This window comes from Argopecten irradians, chromosome 2, assembly GCF_041381155.1.
Source record: "Argopecten irradians isolate NY chromosome 2, Ai_NY, whole genome shotgun sequence".
Classification (NCBI taxonomy): domain Eukaryota; kingdom Metazoa; phylum Mollusca; class Bivalvia; order Pectinida; family Pectinidae; genus Argopecten; species Argopecten irradians.
In genome coordinates, this window is record NC_091135.1 from 12,766,785 (window position 1) to 12,788,328 (window position 21,544).

Here is a 21,544-nt window from a genome sequence, read left to right on the forward strand (position 1 = left end):
CCTCAAAGCAGTAACCATTTATTCTTTCATTGATAACCATCAAAACTCTCTCAATCATCACTTTCAATAATCAATATATTTACTTTTTATCACAAAGTTTGCTTATATACAAGAATTTACTATATCCAAACATTACAAAATCTGGACCCAGTTGTTCAAAGATGATAAGGCTTATCACAGTTTAACAACAATTTTCAATTCAAGATATAAAAAAAAATCTGGTAATACAAATTTTACAAAATTTTACAAGGTTCCAAAGAACTCCAATCTTTACCTACCTGCTGATATCAGTGAAGATTTATTCGCAAGTTTTGCAGCAAATGAAAAATGAAAATTTCACTTATCATGTGATTAAGCTAATCATGCTTTGAATAACTGGGCCCAGATCTCTACATTTGTGAATAGGCAATAAATGATTAAAATATACATTCTGTAAGTACTTGTAAGATTATGACTTAGATACAGAGAAATACACCTTAGGACACATCTGTGAGAGTAATTATATACAAATGCCTATTTGTAATCCATGTCGATAATAAATTGCATTGTAGTATCTGCATAACTATCAAGACATGTCTCATTTTGATCCTACATAATAACAAGAGGCCTAAAGGGCCTTAACGGTCATCTGACTACCTTGGCAATAGTAAAATCAATTATATATGGTGTCACTTTGTCAGGACCATGTCAGGATCATTTTCAATTTCTTTCAACAAATTTTATTTCAAACAAGAGGCCCAAGGGCCTTAACATATAGGAAATTAATTAGATATAGTGTCATGGTAGCCATCTTCGATTTGTGATCAACCAGAGATGTAACAATACTTTGTCGGGACCATGTCAGGATCATTTCATGCAAGTTTCAGCCAAATCGCACCGGTAGAACTTGATAAGAAGTTCAAAATGTGTTTTCAAGATGGCGGCTGTGGCAGCCATCTTGGATTTCAGATCGACCCGAAAAGTAACAACACTTTATCAGGACCAAGTGAGGATCATTTCATGCAAGTTTCAACCAAATCGCACCGGTAAAACTTGATAAGATGTTCGAAATATGTTTTCAAGATGGTGGCTGTGGCAGCCATCTTGGATTGCGGATCAACCCGAAAAATAACAACACTTTGTCGGGACCATGTCAGGATCATTTCATGCAAGTTTCAGTCAAATCGCACCGGTAGAACTTGAGAAGAAGTTCAAAATGTGTTTTCAAGATGGCGGCTGTGGCTGCCATCTTGGGTTTCGGATCAACCTAAAAAGTAACAACACTTTGTCAGGACCATGTCAGGATCATTTCATGCATGTTTCAGTCAAATCGCACCGGTAGAACTTGACAAGAAGTTCAAAATGTGTTTTCAAGATGGCGGCTGTGGCGGCCATCTTGGATTTCGGATCGACCCGAAAAATAACAACACTTTGTCGGGACCATGTCAGGATCATTTCATGCAAGTTTCAGTCAAATCCCACCAGTAGAACTTGAGAAGAAGTTCAAAATGTGTTTTCAAGATGGCGGCTGTGGCGGCCATCTTGGATTTCGGATCGACCCGAAAAATGACAACACTTTGTCTGGACCATGTCAGGATCATTTCATGCAAGTTTCAGTCAAATCGCACCAGTAGAACTTGAGAATAAGTTCAAAATGTGTTTTCAAGATGGTGGCTGTGGCGGCCATCTTGGATTTCGGATCGACCCGAAAAATAATAACACTTTGTCAGGACCATGTCAGGATCATTTCATGCAAGTTTCAGCCAAATCCCACCGGTAGAACTTGAGAAGAAGTTCAAAATGTGTTTTCAAGATGGCGGCTGTGGCGGCCATCTTGGATTTCGGATCGACCCGAAAAATGACAACACTTTGTCTGGACCATGTCAGGATCATTTCATGCAAGTTTCAGTCAAATCGCACCAGTAGAACTTGAGAATAAGTTCAAAATGTGTTTTCAAGATGGTGGCTGTGGCGGCCATCTTGGATTTCGGATCGACCCGAAAAATAATAACACTTTGTCAGGACCATGTCAGGATCATTTCATGCAAGTTTCAGCCAAATCGCACAGGTAAAACTTGAGAAGAAGTTCAAAATGTGTTTTCAAGATGGCGGCTGTGGCGGCCATCTTGGATTTCGGATCGACCCGAAAAATAACAACACTTTGTCGGGACCATGTCAGGATCATTTCATGCAAGTTTCAGCCAAATCGCACCGGTAGAACTTGAGAAGAAGTTCAAAATGTGTTTTCAAGATGGTGGCTGTGGCGGCCATCTTGGATTTCGGATTGACCCGAAAAATAACAACACTTTGTCGGGACCATGTCAGGATCATTTCATGCAAGTTTCAGCCAAATTGCACCGGTAGAACTTGACAAGAAGTTCAAAATGTGTTTTCAAGATGGCGGCTGTGGCAGCCATCTTGGATTTCAGATCGACCCGAAAAGTAACAACACTTTATCAGGACCAAGTGAGGATCATTTCATGCAAGTTTCAACCAAATCGCACCGGTAAAACTTGATAAGATGTTCGAAATATGTTTTCAAGATGGTGGCTGTGGCAGCCATCTTGGATTGCGGATCAACCCGAAAAATAACAACACTTTGTCGGGACCATGTCAGGATCATTTCATGCAAGTTTCAGTCAAATCGCACCGGTAGAACTTGAGAAGAAGTTCAAAATGTGTTTTCAAGATGGCGGCTGTGGCGGCCATCTTGGATTTCGGATCAACCCGAAAAGTAACAACACTTTGTCGGGACCATGTCAGGATCATTTCATGCAAGTTTCAGCCAAATCGCACCGGTAGAACTTGACAAGAAGTTCAAAATGTGTTTTCAAGATGGCGGCTGTGTCGGCCATCTTGGATTTCAGATCGACCCGAAAAATAACAACACTTTGTCGGGACCATGTCAGGATCATTTCATGCAAGTTTCAGTCAAATCCCACCATTGAACTTGAGAAGAAGTTCAAAATGTGTTTTCAAGATGGCGGCTGTGGCGGCCATCTTGGATTTCGGATCGACCCGAAAAATGACAACACTTTGTCTGGACCATGTCAGGATCATTTCATGCAAGTTTCAGTCAAATCGCACCAGTAGAACTTGAGAATAAGTTCAAAATGTGTTTTCAAGATGGTGGCTGTGGCGGCCATCTTGGATTTCGGATCGACCCGAAAAATAATAACACTTTGTCAGGACCATGTCAGGATCATTTCATGCAAGTTTCAGCCAAATCACACAGGTAAAACTTGAGAAGAAGTTCAAAATGTGTTTTCAAGATGGCGGCTGTGGCGGCCATCTTGGATTTCGGATCGACCCGAAAAATGACAACACTTTGTCTGGACCATGTCAGGATCATTTCATGCAAGTTTCAGTCAAATCGCACCAGTAGAACTTGAGAATAAGTTCAAAATGTGTTTTCAAGATGGTGGCTGTGGCGGCCATCTTGGATTTCGGATCGACCCGAAAAATAATAACACTTTGTCAGGACCATGTCAGGATCATTTCATGCAAGTTTCAGCCAAATCACACAGGTAAAACTTGAGAAGAAGTTCAAAATGTGTTTTCAAGATGGCGGCTGTGGCGGCCATCTTGGATTTCGGATCGACCCGAAAAATAACAACACTTTGTCGGGACCATGTCAGGATCATTTCATGCAAGTTTCAGCCAAATCGCACCGGTAGAACTTGAGAAGAAGTTCAAAATGTGTTTTCAAGATGGGGCTGTGGCGGCCATCTTGGATTTCGGATTGACCCGAAAATAACAACACTTTGTCGGGACCATGTCAGGATCATTTCATGCAAGTTTCAGTCAAATCGCACCGGTAAACTTGAGAAGAAGTTCAAAATGTGTTTTCAAGATGGTGGCTGTGGCGGCCATCTTGGATTTCGGATCGACCCGAAAAATAACAACACTTTGTCGGGACCATGTCAGGATCATTTCATGCAAGTTTCAGCCAAATTGCACCGGTAGAACTTGAGAAGAAGTTCAAAATGTGTTTTCAAGATGGCGGCTGTGGCGGCCATCTTGGATTTCGGATCGACCCGAAAAATAACAACACTTTGTCGGGACCATGTCAGGATCATTTCATGCAAGTTTCAGTCAAATCGCACCGGTAGAACTTGAGAAGAAGTTCAAAATGTGTTTTTAAGATGGCGGCTGTGGCGGCCATCTTGGATTTTGGATCAACCCGAAAAATAACAACACTTTGTCGGGACCATGTCAGGATCATTTCATGCAAGTTTCAGTCAAATCGCACCGGTAGAACTTGAGAAGAAGTTCAAAATGTGTTTTCAAGATGGCGGCTGTGGCGGCCATCTTGGATTTCGGATCGACCCGAAAAATAACAACACTTTGTCAGGACCATGTCAGGATCATTTCATGCAAGTTTCAGTCAAATCGCACCGGTAGAACTTGAGAAGAAGTTCAAAATGTGTTTTCAAGATGGCGGCTGTGGCGGCCATCTTGGATTTCGGATCGACCCGAAAAATAACAACACTTTGTCGGGACCATGTCAGGATCATTTCATGCAAGTTTCAGTCAAATCGCACCAGTAGAACTTGAGAAAAAGTTCAAAATGTGTTTTCAAGATGGCGGCTGTGGCGGCCATCTTGGATTTCGGATTGACCCGAAAAATAACAACACTTTGTCGGGACCATGTCAGGATCATTTCATGCAAGTTTCAGCCAAATTGCACCAGTAGAACTTGAGAAAAAGTTCAAAATGTGAAAAATTAACGCATGGCGCACGGCGGACGACGACAGACGAAACATGATGACTATAGGTCATCCTGACCCTTCGGGTCAGATGACCTAAAAAGTTAAAAATAAATGCTAGAAGTTGACATTAACAATCATTCTCAATAATAAAAACAACTTAAAAACATGTAAGGTGAAACAGACAAATTCCAAATGAACCTGCTTTGTCCAAGATATTTACCCAACATGTAAACATATATATATATTTTGCATTGCATAAATAATAGTGTATACTTAATATGTATATTGTATGTGACTTGATGAGCGTCATGAAAGTATAAAACAAGAATTACAGTAGACTAGAGAGATATTACCCAATAAATGTTCTCAACAACCATGGCAAAAGCTAGAGCTGTAAATATAACAGGCCCATTGGGTCTGTATCAGTGTGATTTATTTTTCAGTTTATTTTAGTTTTACAGGGGAAAGGGGTAACCGAATATGGACAGCAACTGGTGACTGTCCCATGTATTTTGTAACCATACAACCTAGAGGATGAACACAGGCTTTTTAGGAATGGCACAAAATATATCAAAGCTTTGCAAAAAATATCTAAAAAGATTGGATGAATATATGGTAAAATGACAAAACAATTTGCATAAGATAAGTCACTTTTTCACAAATGTACATATGTGAAGACTAAAGGAAAATACAGTTGTAATAACTAAAAGCAAAACTTTCTATTATATCTTGTAATGTTGTATGTGACAGATAAAAAAAGCATAGAATGGTTCTATGTACAAATGAAAATAAAATGCATCTTCACATTACATATTAGAATTTAAAAGGCTATGAATTAAACAGGTTATAGCATACAGTAGGAAATTGTAAATAATGGATGTAACCATAGCATAAAACTCTTTGGCAAAGCAATAAAGATTTTATTTACTTCATAAGAGTTTTAAATAATTTCTCAAACAAATTAACTTATTTAAAAGAGTTTTAAATGATTCCCCAAACAAATAATCAATCTTACTGACTAGAAGCTTGTTCAAATCTATTTTTACTCAACAAAAATGAATCTCAAAACATAAAACAAAACCATACATGTAGGTAAACTATCACAAATTGAACATTCTACAAATTCCACTGATAATTCCTATTGAAGTATTGTGGAGAATTGAAGGAATCTTAAACAAACAAACAAAAAATAACAGAAAAGAAAACAACAAAATACTATACATATACATGTTCTATCTAAACAATAGTATACAGTTGTTGACTAGGGTTGAGGGCAACAGATGATTTGTTGGACCCCAAGACAAACTGTTGCCCAAGGGCGAAGGCCGAGGGCAACAGTTTGTGTGAGGGTCCAACAAATCATCTGTTGCCTGAAAACCCAGTCGACAACTGTTTTGTTAAAACCCATTGTGACGTCACACTGGTCCAACACATTTTAACAGTCTATTTTAACAGTTCTTTGGACCGCTCGACAGAACAATTCATTTATTGGCATTTTTGTCAATAAAGTTTATATAAAAACTATTTTATAGGGATATAACGATATAACAATGTCAAATGTCTATACCAAATCCCTTGTCAATATGAATAACATTAATTAATTGTCATGTGTAAGGATTATAGAACGTTTGACAAAAGAATGTGTAAGTTGCAAAATGTCATTAATTGCTATAACACATGATATATCAGTACTTTAAACTGGTACTGTAATTAGACACAACATATACATATACAAATGTACAGCATCAACAGTCGTAGCCAGGAAAGCTAGAGATACAGGGTGAAATGCAGGGAAGTAACTCTTATATGTGAACAAAGCCTTTTACATTGTATATTAATATTAGGGATCAACTTTTGTGCAATGAAGGGATTTTTTTGTAATATAAAAGAAGATGATATGACAGATAGAGGATGTATAAAAGAATTCTATAAAAAATTATTTCATAAAAATAGTAGAAATGCCTTAATAAGGACAAGTGCACTTAAAAGGTTAAAACAGTACTATTATAAAATTTTACTATACAGAGTTACCTCCCCTAGAAAGATATTATTTTACTGTACAGAGTTACCTCCCCTAGAGAAACATTTTTTTTATTATACAGTTACCTTACCTAGAGAAACATTTTTTTTACTATACAGAGTTTCCTCCCCTAGAGAGATATTATTATACTATATAGAGCTACCTCCCCTTAAAAGAGATATTATTTTCTATACAGAGTTACCTCTCCAAGAGAAACATTATTTTACTATTCAGAGTTATCTCCCCTATAGAGATATTATTTTACTGTATAGAGCTACCTCCCCTAAATAGATATTATTTTCTATACAGATTTACCTCCCCTACAGAAACATTATTTCACTATACAGAGTTACCTCCCCTATAGAGATATTATTTTCTATACAGAGTTACCTCCCCTCGAGAAACATTTTTTTACTATACAGAGTTACTCCCCTAGGGAGATATTATCTTACTATACAGAGTTACCTCCCCTAGAGAGATATTATTTTACTATACAGCATTATCTGTTCCAGTAAGTACTAATAACAACATCAACTCTCACACAACATAGAGGACTAACAACCAATACCTGCAGAGAACTGCAACACAAAGAACTTTATAGTAAACCCCTCGAATTGTTAATGTTTAAATACCTCAGATCCTTAGGGTTTAAACACTTCAGATCCTTAGGGTTTAAACACCTGGTATCCATAGGGTTTCAACACCTCGGATCCTTAGAGTTTAAACAGCTCAGATCCTTAGGGTATGAATACCTCAGATCCTTAGTGTTTAACCACCTCAGATCCTTAGGGTTTAAACACCTCGGATCCTTAGAGTTTAAACAGCTCAGATCCTTAGGGTATGAATACCTCAGATCCTTAGTGTTTAACCACCTCAGATCCTTAGGGTTTAAACACCTCGGATCCTTAAGGTTTAAACACCTCGGATCCTTAGGGTTTAAACACCTCAGATCCTTAGTGTTTAAACACCTCTTATCCTTAGAGTTTGAACACCTCGGATCCTTAACAAAACTACAGATACAAATAAATACATATCAGAGATAGAAAGTTATTGTTGGCTGCTCTTCTTGATGTTTACGTGAGGAAATTCCTTCTTCCATGCCTCTACACAGGCAAAGTCTATAGACATACAGAATGACACATCAAACATGGTCAGTTTCGTACAATTCTGTAAAACACTGAAACAAACAACAAACACTTTCATCTATCTTTCACTTTCTCTTTTTTCTTCACATATCACAAACGAAACAGGAAGATTTAATTAGATAATGACGTTTATTTCTCTTCTTTTTCTTTTCTCTTTATTTTCATCATTTGATTTTCATTTAGTTTCATGACACATCAGGATAAGGAGGAGAATGAAAGCCAGAGTACACTGAGGCAAAAATTGGACCTACATGTAGTCAGTGTATGGTGACTGGCCAATATAGATTTCAAACTTTAAATACCAAATTGGTTTTCTAATCAAAGTCACAATTCAATATGCTCGACATTTCTAAAATGCACAGGAGGTGGAACATTGGAAAAATGGAGTTGAATATATGACATGAATACTTAGTGAAAACAGGGAGAATTTTCTAAGAATCATCCATAAAATAAATTGTTTAAGACACATTATTGACAATGCAACAAATAGTTCACAATAGATATAAGTTCTATGCAGAAATATTTGTACGAAAAATAAAAATCTGATTAAAATTAGACTTGTAATTCCGCTCCACTATAATGCTTAATGTAATACGCTTCAATACAAGATCTAACAATGGCTCGTTCTGGGTCATATCTCAGCATGACCCCTGGCCTTTTTTTGGAACATCTTGGGACGTACTCTTAACCGTTTATATTTCCAAATGAATCAACCACACCGAAGATTTTATAGCTGACATGCGGGTTGGCCATTGGGGTCATGCTGAGGGGACCCTGAACATAGAATTGTTAGATCTTGTATTGGCTTGTAATGTAGAGCATCGTAGTGGTGTGGAATTACAAGTCTAATTTTAATTAGATTGCGAATAACTAGCAAGTGAAACCTGAACTAAGCCCAGACCTCCTGGTTTTCAGATGTACTATATATAACAGTCAGCATAAGATTTGCCAGAGGACTGACATACTTACTCGTACACAGCCTTTTTAGAAACTTCCCGTGTGCCGAGGATATCGAGCTGTTGGAGCTCTCGGCAGTATGTTGAGATAGCCTGTAGGTCTACATCACATACATTTCTAGAAGAAGCAGACATGGTCATAATAACTTCAAAATGTAATTAATCAGCAACTAATTGTAGGACAAATCACTCAAACAGGTGACAAGTAATCTAATGAAAAATTTGAACTTTTTAAATTTGACAGGATTTCCTTATATGGATATCTGATCGCATAAGCAAGTTTAAATGTTGTATTAAATTGAACATTTACAAGCAAGCAATAAACGCCAGTAAAAAATTGCATGAATGTGTGATGTGTGCTTTAGGAGAAATACTACTGTGAAATCATTTATTTTCGTTGGGCTCAATTTTCGTGGATTCTAAAATTTTACAATTTCGTTGGCACTTAAATTCGTGGAGAAGACCTTACATATTACCGTTAAAATACATAGTCGACACTGTCACCTGTATTGTTTGATCTCTCAAGCGGAACTAAGCTCTACCACACAACACAGTTATAATCAAAATCTAGAGTCGGTAATCAGCCAGTGTTTTTACAGATTTGTTCAACAAACAATTGTCGTGTCACATTGATACAGTCATGATATACTCAATAAATTATTTGTTGGTACATGTTGATGAAGTCTATGAAATTCTGAACACTATCTTTGTTTGAACAATATTTTCCAACTTTTAACTTGTCGTGTTTGTCCCCGAAATAGACCTTATTTAGTGAGGAAATAATCATCCTACAATGTATGAACGCATAAACTTACATGACATTGGTATAGATATATATATTTTCGTGGGGATGTAAATACGTTGATTTTGGTCAAAAAACGAAATCCACGAAAATTAAATCCCCACGAAAATTAATGATTTCACAGTATAGTATGTACGGCATGTTTGTGTTGTTCTTGCCCAGTATGTCAGTGGTTATGTGTTTCAGGCCATTTATGTCTGTGACCAGGTGTTTATGTAGAACATCACACTTTATAATGATATCTTACTGTGTAACATCATATATGTAATTATTTAAATACCTGTTTGCTGTTAAGAACAACTTCTTCAGCCTTGGACAGTTCTGGACCAGTTGGACAAGACTTGTAGAACATAACCGTAGTTCAGGACTGTAACAGAAACACGTCAGGATCAGTATAAATAAGATACATTAATAATCAATAGATATATAGGATCTTGTTCAATAACTTAAAAAAAAATACTATTAATTTTCTCTCTCTGAGTACACTGGGTGGGACATTAACAAAATGGTCAGAGAGATTTTTATTTTTTTCTTAAATCAAAAGTATGCTTGTAACACAAAAATGAGGCAACATCAATTGTTTTAATTCCTAACAATGGTCTGTAACATAGTGGTTTTAAGACCTATTTAATTAAGTTAAAAACAATGATCCCTGAATGATAAGTGCTATTATAATTAATTAGTAATCAAACAATATTAAACAATGAATGGAAAACTTCAAATTTATTTTTTTATGTAAGAACCAAATTTTGGTTTGGTTTCTTTTTACTGACCACCATCCTATGTCCAGTTCCTGCAGCTCAGGACAACCATTGGCCAGAGCCAGAAGTCCATCTCCAGTGACTGACCTTGACCTCCAGAGGTCGAGAGCGATCAGCTTCCTACAACAAAAGCCATGGACGAAAAAAATAACCCAAGCCAAACCAGCTTTGAGGTAATAGAATATAAAATTATATTATCAGTTGATGGATTTGAATGACACCTGGACATCTCAAGTTACTCGATTCCAGATACCATCAGAATCCGACATGTAATTGCTATGTGTGAAGCAATTGTCATATCCCTCTTAAATCAATTATAATACTGCAGGACTAATGCTGAGTAAGTGTCCAAATACACTTTACTTACTTGCAATTTTCACCAAGAGCTGAACACACATCATCAAAGTTGATTATTCTTGTACAAGATCCCAGATTTAGAACCTCCAGATCTTTAAAAACTCTGTTAAATAAATTAGAAAAAAATCAACATTTATAAAGAAACTCAATAAAGAAATTTAGAAGAAACAAACAGAAGTAACAATTAACAAGAGTGGATGGGGGGGTGCTTATTATTCAAGTAACATAATAACTTACCTTATGAGGGCAGTGATACTGTGAAGGTCCACCAGAGTACGGTATAAATTGAGGCGAGTGATGCTGGGCAGTTTTCGTAGATGTAGTAAACCTGAACCATCTATCTTGGAGCAACTTTGTATGTCCAGATCTACAAGAATTAAAACTAACAACTCAAATTCAACATACTGCAGTTGTTTTGACATTATGATTGATGACTGAAAAGTTAAAACAAAAGTCACTGTATTTACATCTTATTTATTAAAGTAATATTCTATGACCTGGATGAACTTTTCAGGATGTGCCAGTGTGTGGGGTGAAGGAGAATGCACTGACCTATACAACTAGTACATGGTACATGGCAACTGCACAACTCTGCCACCAAGAGATGATGGACTAATGTCAGACACACGATAACCACTTGGTTAATTAGCACAGTAGAATGTGAGCTATCTTAGCCACATTGCCACTTTGGATCAGGGGGCTGTCAGGTAGGGCTCTAGTACAGAGATGGGAGACAACCCTGAATCGTCTGCACCACTCATATTACTTATACTTACCCTTAAGTTTGGGGCAGAAGTTGGCTATACTCTTCATCACGTCGGCATTGACAAAACTACAGTTAGCGAGGTAAAGGGTAGACAACTCTCCTCCACATTTTCGTAGAAACCTGTGTACAAAATCGCACATGATTACATTTCAAAATATCACTTTGATCCCTCCTTATTTTTTATCTATTTCATTTGCACAAACATACATATCTGACAATAGCAATATCATCTGATATGGACAAGAAGCATCTAGGTCAATTTTGTAAGTTAAGTACAACTATAGTTTACATGCCGAATGCTGCCTTTGAAGGAATATATACATTATTTTGTAACTGTATACTGTAAACTAACTTTCCTTTGCGGCTACTAAATTTTGTTACTTCCATTTCAAAGCATTTTTGCAAAGATTCAATTTTGTAGATTACCTTTTAATCTATTTCTGCAATAATAAAGAAAGATATTGATTTAGTGGAGATAAACTTTTTCAAATTTACCTTAATCGTGAAAATAAATTGCAGGCAAAAGAGAGTTGGTTTACAGTAGATATGTAGATATGAGAACTTATGTGTCGAAGGCCTTGATGGGCACGGTACTGTTACGACCTCCACACCAGGTGAGGTTGACAGTAGATATGTACGTGTGAGAACTTACGTGTCGAAGACGATGATGAACAAGATACTGTTACGACCTCCACACCAGGACAGGTTTACAGTAGATATTTACGTGTGAGAACTTACATGTCGAAGGCCGTGGTAGACACAGTTCTGTTACAACCTCCACACCAGGACAGGTTTACAGTAGATATATACATGTGAGAACTTACGTGTCGAAGGCCGTGGTAGACACAGTACTGTTACGATCTCCACACCAGGACAGGTTTACAGTAGATATAAACATGTGAGAACTTACGTGTCGAAGGCCGTGGTAGACACAGTACTGTTACGATCTCCACACCAGGACAGGTTTACAGTAGATATGTACGTGTGAGAACTTACGTGTCGAAGGCCGTGGTAGACACAGTTCTGTTATGACCTCCACATCAGGACAGGTTTACAGTAGATATGTACGTGTGAGAACTTACGTGACGAAGGCCGTGGTAGACACAGTACTGTTACGACCTCCACACCAGGACAGGTTGACAGTAGATATGTACGTGTGAGAACTTACGTGTCGAAGGCCGTGGTAGACACAGTACTGTTACGACCTCCACACCAGGAAAAGGTTTACAGTAGATATGTACGTGTGAGAACTTACGTGACGAAGGCCGTGGTAGACACAGTACTGTTACGACCTCCACACCAGGACAGGTTGACAGTAGATATGTACGTGTGAGAACTTACGTGTCGAAGGCCGTGGTAGACACATTACTGTTACGACCTCCACACCAGGACAGGTTTACAGTAGATATGTACGTGTGAGAACTTACGTGTCGAAGGCCGTGGTAGACACAGTACTGTTACGACCTCCACACCAGGACAGGTTTACAGTAGATATGTAAGTGTGAGAACTTACGTGTCGAAGGCCGTGGTAGACACAGTACTGTTACGATCTCCACACCAGGACAGGTTTACAGTAGATATGTACATGTGTGAACTTACGTGTCGAAGGCCGTGGTAGACACAGTACTGTTACGACCTCCACACCAGGACAGGTTTACAGTAGATATGTACGTGTGAGAACTTACGTGTCGAAGGCCGTGGTAGACACAGTACTGTTACGATCTCCACACCAGGACAGGTTTACAGTAGATATGTACGTGTGAGAACTTACATGTCGAAGGCCGTGGTAGACACAGTACTGTTACGACCTCCACACCAGGACAGGTTTACAGTAGATATGTACATGTGAGAACTTACTTGTCGAAGGCCGTGGTAGACACAGTACTGTTACGATCTCCACACCAGGACAGGTTTACAGTAGATATGTATGTGTGAGAACTTACATGTCGAAGGCCGTGGTAGACACAGTACTGTTACAACCTCCACACCAAGACAGGTTTACAGTAGATATGTACGTGTGAGAACTTACATGTCGAAGGCCGTGGTAGACACAGTACTGTTACGACCTCCACACCAGGACAGGTTTACAGTAGATATATACGTCTGAGAACTTACGTGTCGAAGGCCGTGGTAGACACAGTACTGTTACGATCTCCACACCAGGACAGGTTTACAGTAGATATATACGTCTGAGAACTTACGTGTCGAAGGCCGTGGTAGACACAGTACTGTTACGATCTCCACACCAGGACAGGTTTACAGTAGATATATACGTCCGAGAACTTACGTGTCGAAGGCCGTGGTAGACACAGTACTGTTACGACCTCCACACCAGGACAGGTTAAGGTGATACAAATGTGAACACCTTGACTGGAAACTTTCCAACAAATTGCTGTCCACCTATATAACATATAGAAGGTAGCAAATATATCTATGTATTAAATACAATACATTAAAGTACATTTATCTCCCTTGCAGTCGAGGGTTTAGTTAGTTTAATGTCCTATGTCAAGGGTCATGTAAGGACTTGCCAGGCTTGGTAGATGAGGAAATCCAGAGTTCCCGGAGAAAAACCACCGACCAGCTGTCAGTACCTGGCAACTGTCCTACTTGGGAAACTTTCTGTCCACTGTAATTAAGCGGGGTCTACGAAACCTTGCATATGTTTGAATAACCAAAATAATAGTAAAAAATATGTGTAAAACACTGTCTATTACATACATGCAATATGTATAGCTAATGAACAACTTGTCAAAAAGTAAAATCTGATTGATTTTAAAGTCTATAAATAGCATTTTACCTTATACCAGTAAGGCTGTAGATTAAGTTCAGTGTACTGTAGGGAATCTGAACACTGTCTCTGAAGATACCTGTAAAGATATATGTAAACAGGAATTAGTGCAGAAATGGCGAGTAATGGGGATCTAGCATGATCAATGCAGGTAATTATTGTTTTTACATTTAGAGTAAAATAGACCTTGGGAAATCAGATGAATATGACATTTTTAGCCGTTAAAGTAACTTAAGGGGGAGTTACAGAACTGTAGCCCTGCCCTCCTTAAGACTCTATGATAAAAAGTTGTATTATAGTAATACATAAACCCTAACACAGATAAGTTTTATGTAACATCAATTTACTTGATGGTTTATGAGCAATGGAAAGGAAATCCAATGGAGGAAAAGATTTATTCAGCAGTCAGTCAACATTTCTCATTTATCGAAGAGTTCAAGAGTCAGGTAAATATTTGTATATCATAGAGCATATGGGAAATATTTCATTTTAACAATCGTGCAACTTTTAACCAAATTTTGCAATCAAATTTTTACTTACTTGCATGTACAGCAGGTATTGATTAACGAAGTTAAATCCAGGTAACTAAGGATCAGGCGTATCACTTCCTCCTAGAAAACAATCATTTTACAGTTTGTAGTATTATCATTAATCTTTGAAATACCTGCTCCATACAATTTACCTCTGTAGTAAAATATTATTTCTAATAATTTTAATTTTCGGTGTATGGTTGATATTCAGATATTCATTCCTGTAGCAGCACCATTATACTTTAAACTACATTTGTATATGTACATACTCAGTAAAATCCATCATTGTGCATGTAGGAACAACATTTCATTTATTCCATATTATTTTTGCTCATTAAAACATCACTACTCTTTTAGGATTTGTCTTCTTCTCTGTAGAAGTTATTTCCTTTATAATCCAGCTTTTAAATTTTCAATATAGGGTTTTGAGATCCCAAAATAATGTGGGAAAACTATGATTTATCATCATATATTCCCACATTCTGGTGGTTAACGTGGGTTAAGTACGGTGATTATGGCGTCACCAAAATCATGACAAAATATGACGTCATAATCACTGGAAGTTGGGAATAATCGACAAATAATCATGCTTTACCGACATCATCTTGGGATCTCAAAATTATTACCTTTTGTCTCTTACTCAATAAAACTCACCTCATCTTTAACAAACATTCTGATTGATCTATGCCACCAATTACTCACCGGTAACAAATCAAAGAAACCATTATCCTCTATAATGACGTCCTTTTGTGATGTCACCTCTGTATCAATGGGAGATAACTCCTCCTGTGCCTCCTCCTCCCCTCCCTCCTCCTCTTCCTCCACTCGGGGCTGTATGACGGGGACAGTACCTTCTTTGTTCTCCCATGCTTGAGGAATTCCGTCCATTAGCTCCCCCTGTGAACCTGCCTCCACGCTTAATTGGTTCATAAGGGAGGTAATCATGTAAACATAGTTGTCAGGCTCTGAGTAGTCCTGTTTTAAAGAAATAAAATCTTTACCATTACTTAATGTTTGCTATAATTAAACCACAGAAATATCATAGAAGTTAAGAACAACTTCATTTGTGAGTATTACAAGAGGAATCTATGTATTATAGTCCTGCTAAGTAAAGTATATTAGAAATTGAATAATCATAAAAATACAACGGTTTTAGGTAAATATAGTATTTTCCAGTAAAACATCTACTCCACATACAAGGACTCTTTTCGGGTACCACTCATAGATCTAGAGTTCATAATACATTGGCTGAATATTAATGTTGACCTATCATAGGTCCAATTTCTTTTTTCCCAGTTCTGTGTAATCTCCCCTCTGGAAACAAAAATTTGAAAGTGTAAGATTATTATAGAAAGGAGGGGTATCACTTTGGGCTATTTTACGGCCACTCAGTGATAAGCAAAATATTTTGCATGAAGATACATTATGTTAGGGTCAGATGCATATTGTATTCTATTCAGAATGCACGTGACCTAGCCAATTTGACCCTAGGATGTAATCATCTTCAGAAGGTCATGTCAAGATCCTTATGCAGTACGTAACATCACTTTGGGCTATTTTACGGCCACAAATTTTTGAAAAATCCTAGTTTTCGGCAAAAATATTAAAGTTTTTAATGCTAAAATAAAATAAATGATTAACTAGGTCACTGTGACCTACTTTTTGAACTTTTCATCAGTTTTCTCAACTGAACTTCACAAACCCAATATTAACAGGCAAAATCTGCAAAAAATGTTATCTCTGTTCTAATATTTAGTTAATTAGGACTTAAACAATGAAAATTTGAATTTTCACCCTTTGACCTTTGACCTCTGAAATTACCATGAGAGCAGAAAAAATTGAATATTCTAAAGAGCATGCAATATGCAGCTGACCCTAATGTATTTTCATGCAAAATATTTTGCTTACCACTGAGTGGCCGTAAAACGGCCCAAAGTGATACCCCTCCTTTGGATAGAGAGAAGATCTTTCAAGAAAAGGTAAACAAAAATGACGGACACTTCACTACCAAGTTTGCTTTTCCGATTATTGTGGAGCTTGTCAAATTAAAACACAATATTTACACTTACTTTGTATTCGTCCATCTGCTGTAGGTACAGGTGTTCAAAATCTGGGAAGGGTTGTAAGGATCCGTACATTACCACACAGTCTAGCTCAGTATAGTAGTTACACTTCACCGAGCACAACTCCAGTCGAATCAACCTAAACAGACAACAGATTCAATAAGTAACACATCGTATAACGTTTATTGATACCAGTGTAGTAGTTACACTTCACCGAGCACAACTCCAGTCAAATCAACCTAAACAGGCAACAGATTCATTAAAGATGCTCCACCGTCGACAGAGCATAAAAGATATTCATCACTTGAACAATAATTGGAGTTTAATCGTGTATATAAATGTCTAATTAACACAAAAAATATATATTAAAGAATTGAGTTTGCCTTTGGTGCATGCGCAATCATTACTTCATTCCATATAGGATATAGTGCCACGGAATTTTTTCGGGATGCAATTAATTATTTTTCATATTTTTAACTTGAAGTAAAATTAGAAGCTCAAATTCTTCAATGGTGACAATGGTGAAAAGTAAGTAACTTTTGTAACCGAAGAAAAATACATAATCGTCTACTCATGTTTTTGATAGTGGAAAATTATCATTTGTCAGTGATGGAGCATCTTTAAGTAACACATCGTATAACGTTAACTGATACCAGCGTAGTATTGACACTTCACCGAGCACAACTCCATTCGAATCAATCTAAACAGACAACAGATTCATATTATATATGATATAACTGATACTGTAGTTTGGAACTAAGGGAGACAATCTACATCATACAATTGACACAGTAATTTGGAACTAGGGGAGATAATCTTTATCATTCAATTGATTATGTAGTTTGGAACTAGGAAAGATGATCTATATATATCATACATGTACAATTGATACTGTAATTTGGAACTAAGGGAGATAATCAATATCATACAGTTGATACTGTAGTTTGGAACTAGGGAAGATAATCTATATTATACAATTGATACTGCAGTTTGGAACTAAGGGAGATAATCTTTATATTATACAATTGATACTATAGTTTGGAACTAGGGGAGATAATCTATATATCATACAATTGATACTGTAGTTTGGAACTATAGGAGAAAATCTAGCTTACATGTTTAGAACTAGGAAAGATAATCTAATTCATATGTTTGGAACTATGGGAGATCATTTAGTTCTATAGTATATTAGTAGGAATATTCTGCAAAAAAACTAAAAGTCTATATTCATGGTTATATTGAAATTATAAAATCATATTTTACCAATATACATTGCACAATATGACTGTATACAATGTAGAGCATAAAAGCAATAATTGTGATCATCTTAAGTGATCTTAATAATCAAGAGCAAAGCAGTTTTTCTGTATACCTCAATGTCTACGACAAACTTACTTAGTTTTGAAAGATGGGTTTGTAAGTGGAGGAGAGAATATCCTGGATTTAGCCGGGCATTCTTCTGGATCTCCTGTCCATAATGTCTGCCATCTGTGAAAAGATTTACCCACATAGTATTAACATAGACCCAATCAATACACTAAGATTGCTACATGGGCACTAGTAATATAAGTATAGATATATGTAAATGATCTGTTATTATATAGGCAAATGCTGTGAAGCATGTTACCTTTGCCTCCAAACTTAAAACAAATATCTACCTTGCTTTACCAGATTACCTAGTGTAATTACCTGTCTATTGTGTATTACCTTGCTTTACCAGATTACCTAGTGAAACTACCTGTCTATTGTGTATTACCTTACTTCACCAGATTACCTAGTGTACTTACCTGTCTATTGTGTATTACCTTACTTTACCAGATTACCTAGTGTACTTACCTGTCTATTGTGTATAACCTTACTTTATCAGATTACCCAGTGCAATTACCTGTGTCTATTGTGTATTACCTAACTTAACCAGTTTACCTGGTGTAACTACCTGTCTATTGTGTATGACCTTGCTTTACCAGATTACCCAATGTAACTACCTGTCTATTGTGTATTACCTTGCTTTACCAGTTTACCTAGTGTAACTACCTGTCTATTGTGTATTACCTTGCTTTACCAGATTACCTAGTGTACTTACCTGTCTCTTGTGTATTACCTTACTTTACCAGATTACCTAGTGTAACTACCTGTCTATTGTGTATTACCTTACTTTACCAGATTACCCAGTGTAACTACCTGTCTATTGTGTATTACCTTGCTTTACCATATTACCTATTGTAACTACCTGTCTATTGTGTATTACCTTACTTCACCAGATTACCTAGTGTAACTACCTGTCTATTTTGTATAACCTTACTTTACCAGATTACCTAGTGTAACTACCTGTCTATTGTGTATTACCTAACTTTACCAGATTACCCAGTGTAACTACCTGTCTATTGTGTTTTACCTTACTTTACCAGCTAGATTACCTAGTGTAACTACCTGTGTACTATCTTGCTTTACCAGAGTCTACCTGTGTATTGTGTATTACCTTGCTTTACCAGAGTCCACATCTGATCCACTAGAACTATCACAGGCCAAAATCTTAACCACAGCTCCAGGATTGTATGTCTCCCAAATCTCTATCTTACATGGGTAGACTTCAATATCAAATGAAATCTCTGGAAATAGATAAAAAAGAAGATTGAAAGTAAAGCAAAGCAGATCAGTTTCTTTTAAAGACAACACACATAAAACTGGAGAGGAAAATACAAAGCAATAAAATTGACCTCAGAACTCCTAACAGTTGTCTCCCTTTAGTGCTGATAACAAACTTACCAATGAAATCTTCACTACAGAAATCTACTGGTCTTTTGTTAAATTTCTTTCTTGATGAGGGCACATCACTCCACCAGGGTCCATATGTTCTCTAAAGCAAAGTACATGCATAACACATGTTTAAATTAATATGAAATTGCTTGTTTATATACATTCTAGTTTTCATTGAATTACATATTTACATATATATATGTAGCATTATAATTTCATCAATTTAATGTAAAGATCGACATGCATATTTTGGAAAATTCTACGATCTGATAAGCATTGTTAAGGTAATTAATTTTTGTAAAACATTTTAGCTTTAAAGAATGTGAACTAGGATGGTTTTATATCAATGTAGACTTATTATTACAGCACAACACAGCTAGTACATAGCTATACTGTTGTAGCGGAAAAGATATCACCTTCTGACTGCAATTACATGTAAGTCAGTCCGTAGGTGATATATCTTTTACACTAACAGTAGCTACATGTTTACAGTGCAGTATACAGTACGTGTATGTACCATAAAATTATTTACAATCAGAACATCATATGTTAAAGATGCTCCACCGCCGACAAAGCATAAATGATATTCCTCAGTTGAACAATATAATTGGTGTTTGATCGTGTATACATATGTATATATGTCTAATTAACACAAAAATAATATAAAACAATTCCCTTCGCCTTTGGTGCATGCACAATCAGTACTTCCTTTCATATACATGTAGGATATAGTGACATGGATTTTTTTCGGGATGCAATTAATTATTTTTCATATTTTTAACTTGAAGTAAAATTAGAAGCTCAAACTTTTCAATGGTGGTAATGGTGTAAAGTAAGTAACTTTTGTAACTGAAGAAAAATACGAAATCGTCTGCTCCTGTTTTTTATAGTGAAAAAATACCATTTGTCAGCGGTGGATTTGGTTTGTTTAGTTTTACGTCCTATTAACAGCCAGGGTCATGTAAGGACGTGCCAGGTTTGTTGGTGGAGGAAAGCCGGAGGAAAGCCGGAGTACCCGGAGAAAAACCACCAGCCAGCGGATATCAAAGGAAAATCAGTCGCCACAAACACAAAAGCGCCTGCCTTGGACTTTCCCCAAACCCAGTGTGACTTATCCTTCTCATATACATCCTTGGTATGTACAAATATACCATAAAATTATTTACAATCAGAACATCATGTGTTAAAGCCTAAAGGAGTCAATCCCATTTCATGTGCAAATAATGTAAATATATAAATTGTATCAAGGGTGATCACCCGATATGACCTCATCAGAAGTTGGCAATACTGTATCATGTAGGCCTATACATTTTAAATTATTTTATTACATGGAAGCCCCCCCCCCCCCCTTCTCTGTAAACCTCTTGTGCTTTGTGCACACTTACAAATACACATGCTTGTGTAAAATCCCCATACGTTGGGTAAATGTTGCTCCTCCCCGCCAGATTACACGCGGTATACGATATGCTTGTCTCGCTGCCATACTGAGAACTGAAATCTGTGACATCCTTGGAAAATTGCGATACGAGTGAAGGTTTTTGTTGACATTCTCTGTTTCCGCTGTTAGGCAAAGCACTGTTAGGTGCGATTGGTTGTGACGCCATCACCCTGCTGGTCCTGTCTTTACGCCTTCCAAAACATGACAGCAGTTTGTTCGACATCAATAAGTTCGTAAACTGTATGTATTAGGGTTGTTTACAGGCCCAGCCAGTTTTGACAGGAAAACCGAGAAATCCCGACAGTTCATTCGGAACTTTTCAGAATGATACAACTCTTCTGTTGGTAAAGTTGGAGAACCTCGAAAATATTACACGATCAATACACGCAGCTCATATCATCATAGCGCTGAAGCTGAATATGATCACCGTATATTATTAAGGTTACTGTATGCTTCGCATATGAAGT

General features: G+C 37.0%; 1 protein-coding gene across 1 annotated transcript; it reads right to left on the reverse strand.

The window, feature by feature from the left end:
• Positions 1-78: 78 nt before the first annotated feature.
• Positions 79-21,529, reverse strand: LOC138314501 (F-box/LRR-repeat protein 4-like). The gene is made up of 16 exons (XM_069254862.1): positions 21,025-21,529; positions 19,649-19,739; positions 19,362-19,491; positions 18,278-18,370; positions 16,889-17,021; positions 15,522-15,794; positions 14,830-14,900; positions 14,299-14,368; positions 13,786-13,898; positions 11,509-11,618; positions 10,970-11,099; positions 10,743-10,835; positions 10,388-10,495; positions 9,895-9,981; positions 8,826-8,930; positions 79-7,888 (listed from the first exon to the last, which is right to left on the reverse strand). Exons 1-16 carry the CDS (start codon positions 21,298-21,300, stop codon positions 7,759-7,761), a joined length of 2,013 nt encoding a protein of 670 aa, XP_069110963.1. The 5' UTR covers positions 21,301-21,529; the 3' UTR covers positions 79-7,758.
• Positions 21,530-21,544: the final 15 nt, after the last annotated feature.

What these genes read in the sequence shown, in the direction of transcription:
- LOC138314501 (XM_069254862.1), bottom strand. Translation starts at nt 21,300, where the DNA reads ATGTCGAACAAACTGCTGTCATGTTTTGGAAGGCGTAAAGACAGGACC. An exon ending in GTGGACTCTGGTAAAGCAAG is followed by an intron (nt 18,371 to 19,361) that starts GTAATACACAAT and finishes ATCTTTTCACAG; the next exon opens with ATGGCAGACATTATGGACAG. An exon ending in AACCCATCTTTCAAAACTAA is followed by an intron (nt 17,022 to 18,277) that starts GTAAGTTTGTCG and finishes TTGTCTGTTTAG; the next exon opens with GTTGATTCGACTGGAGTTGT.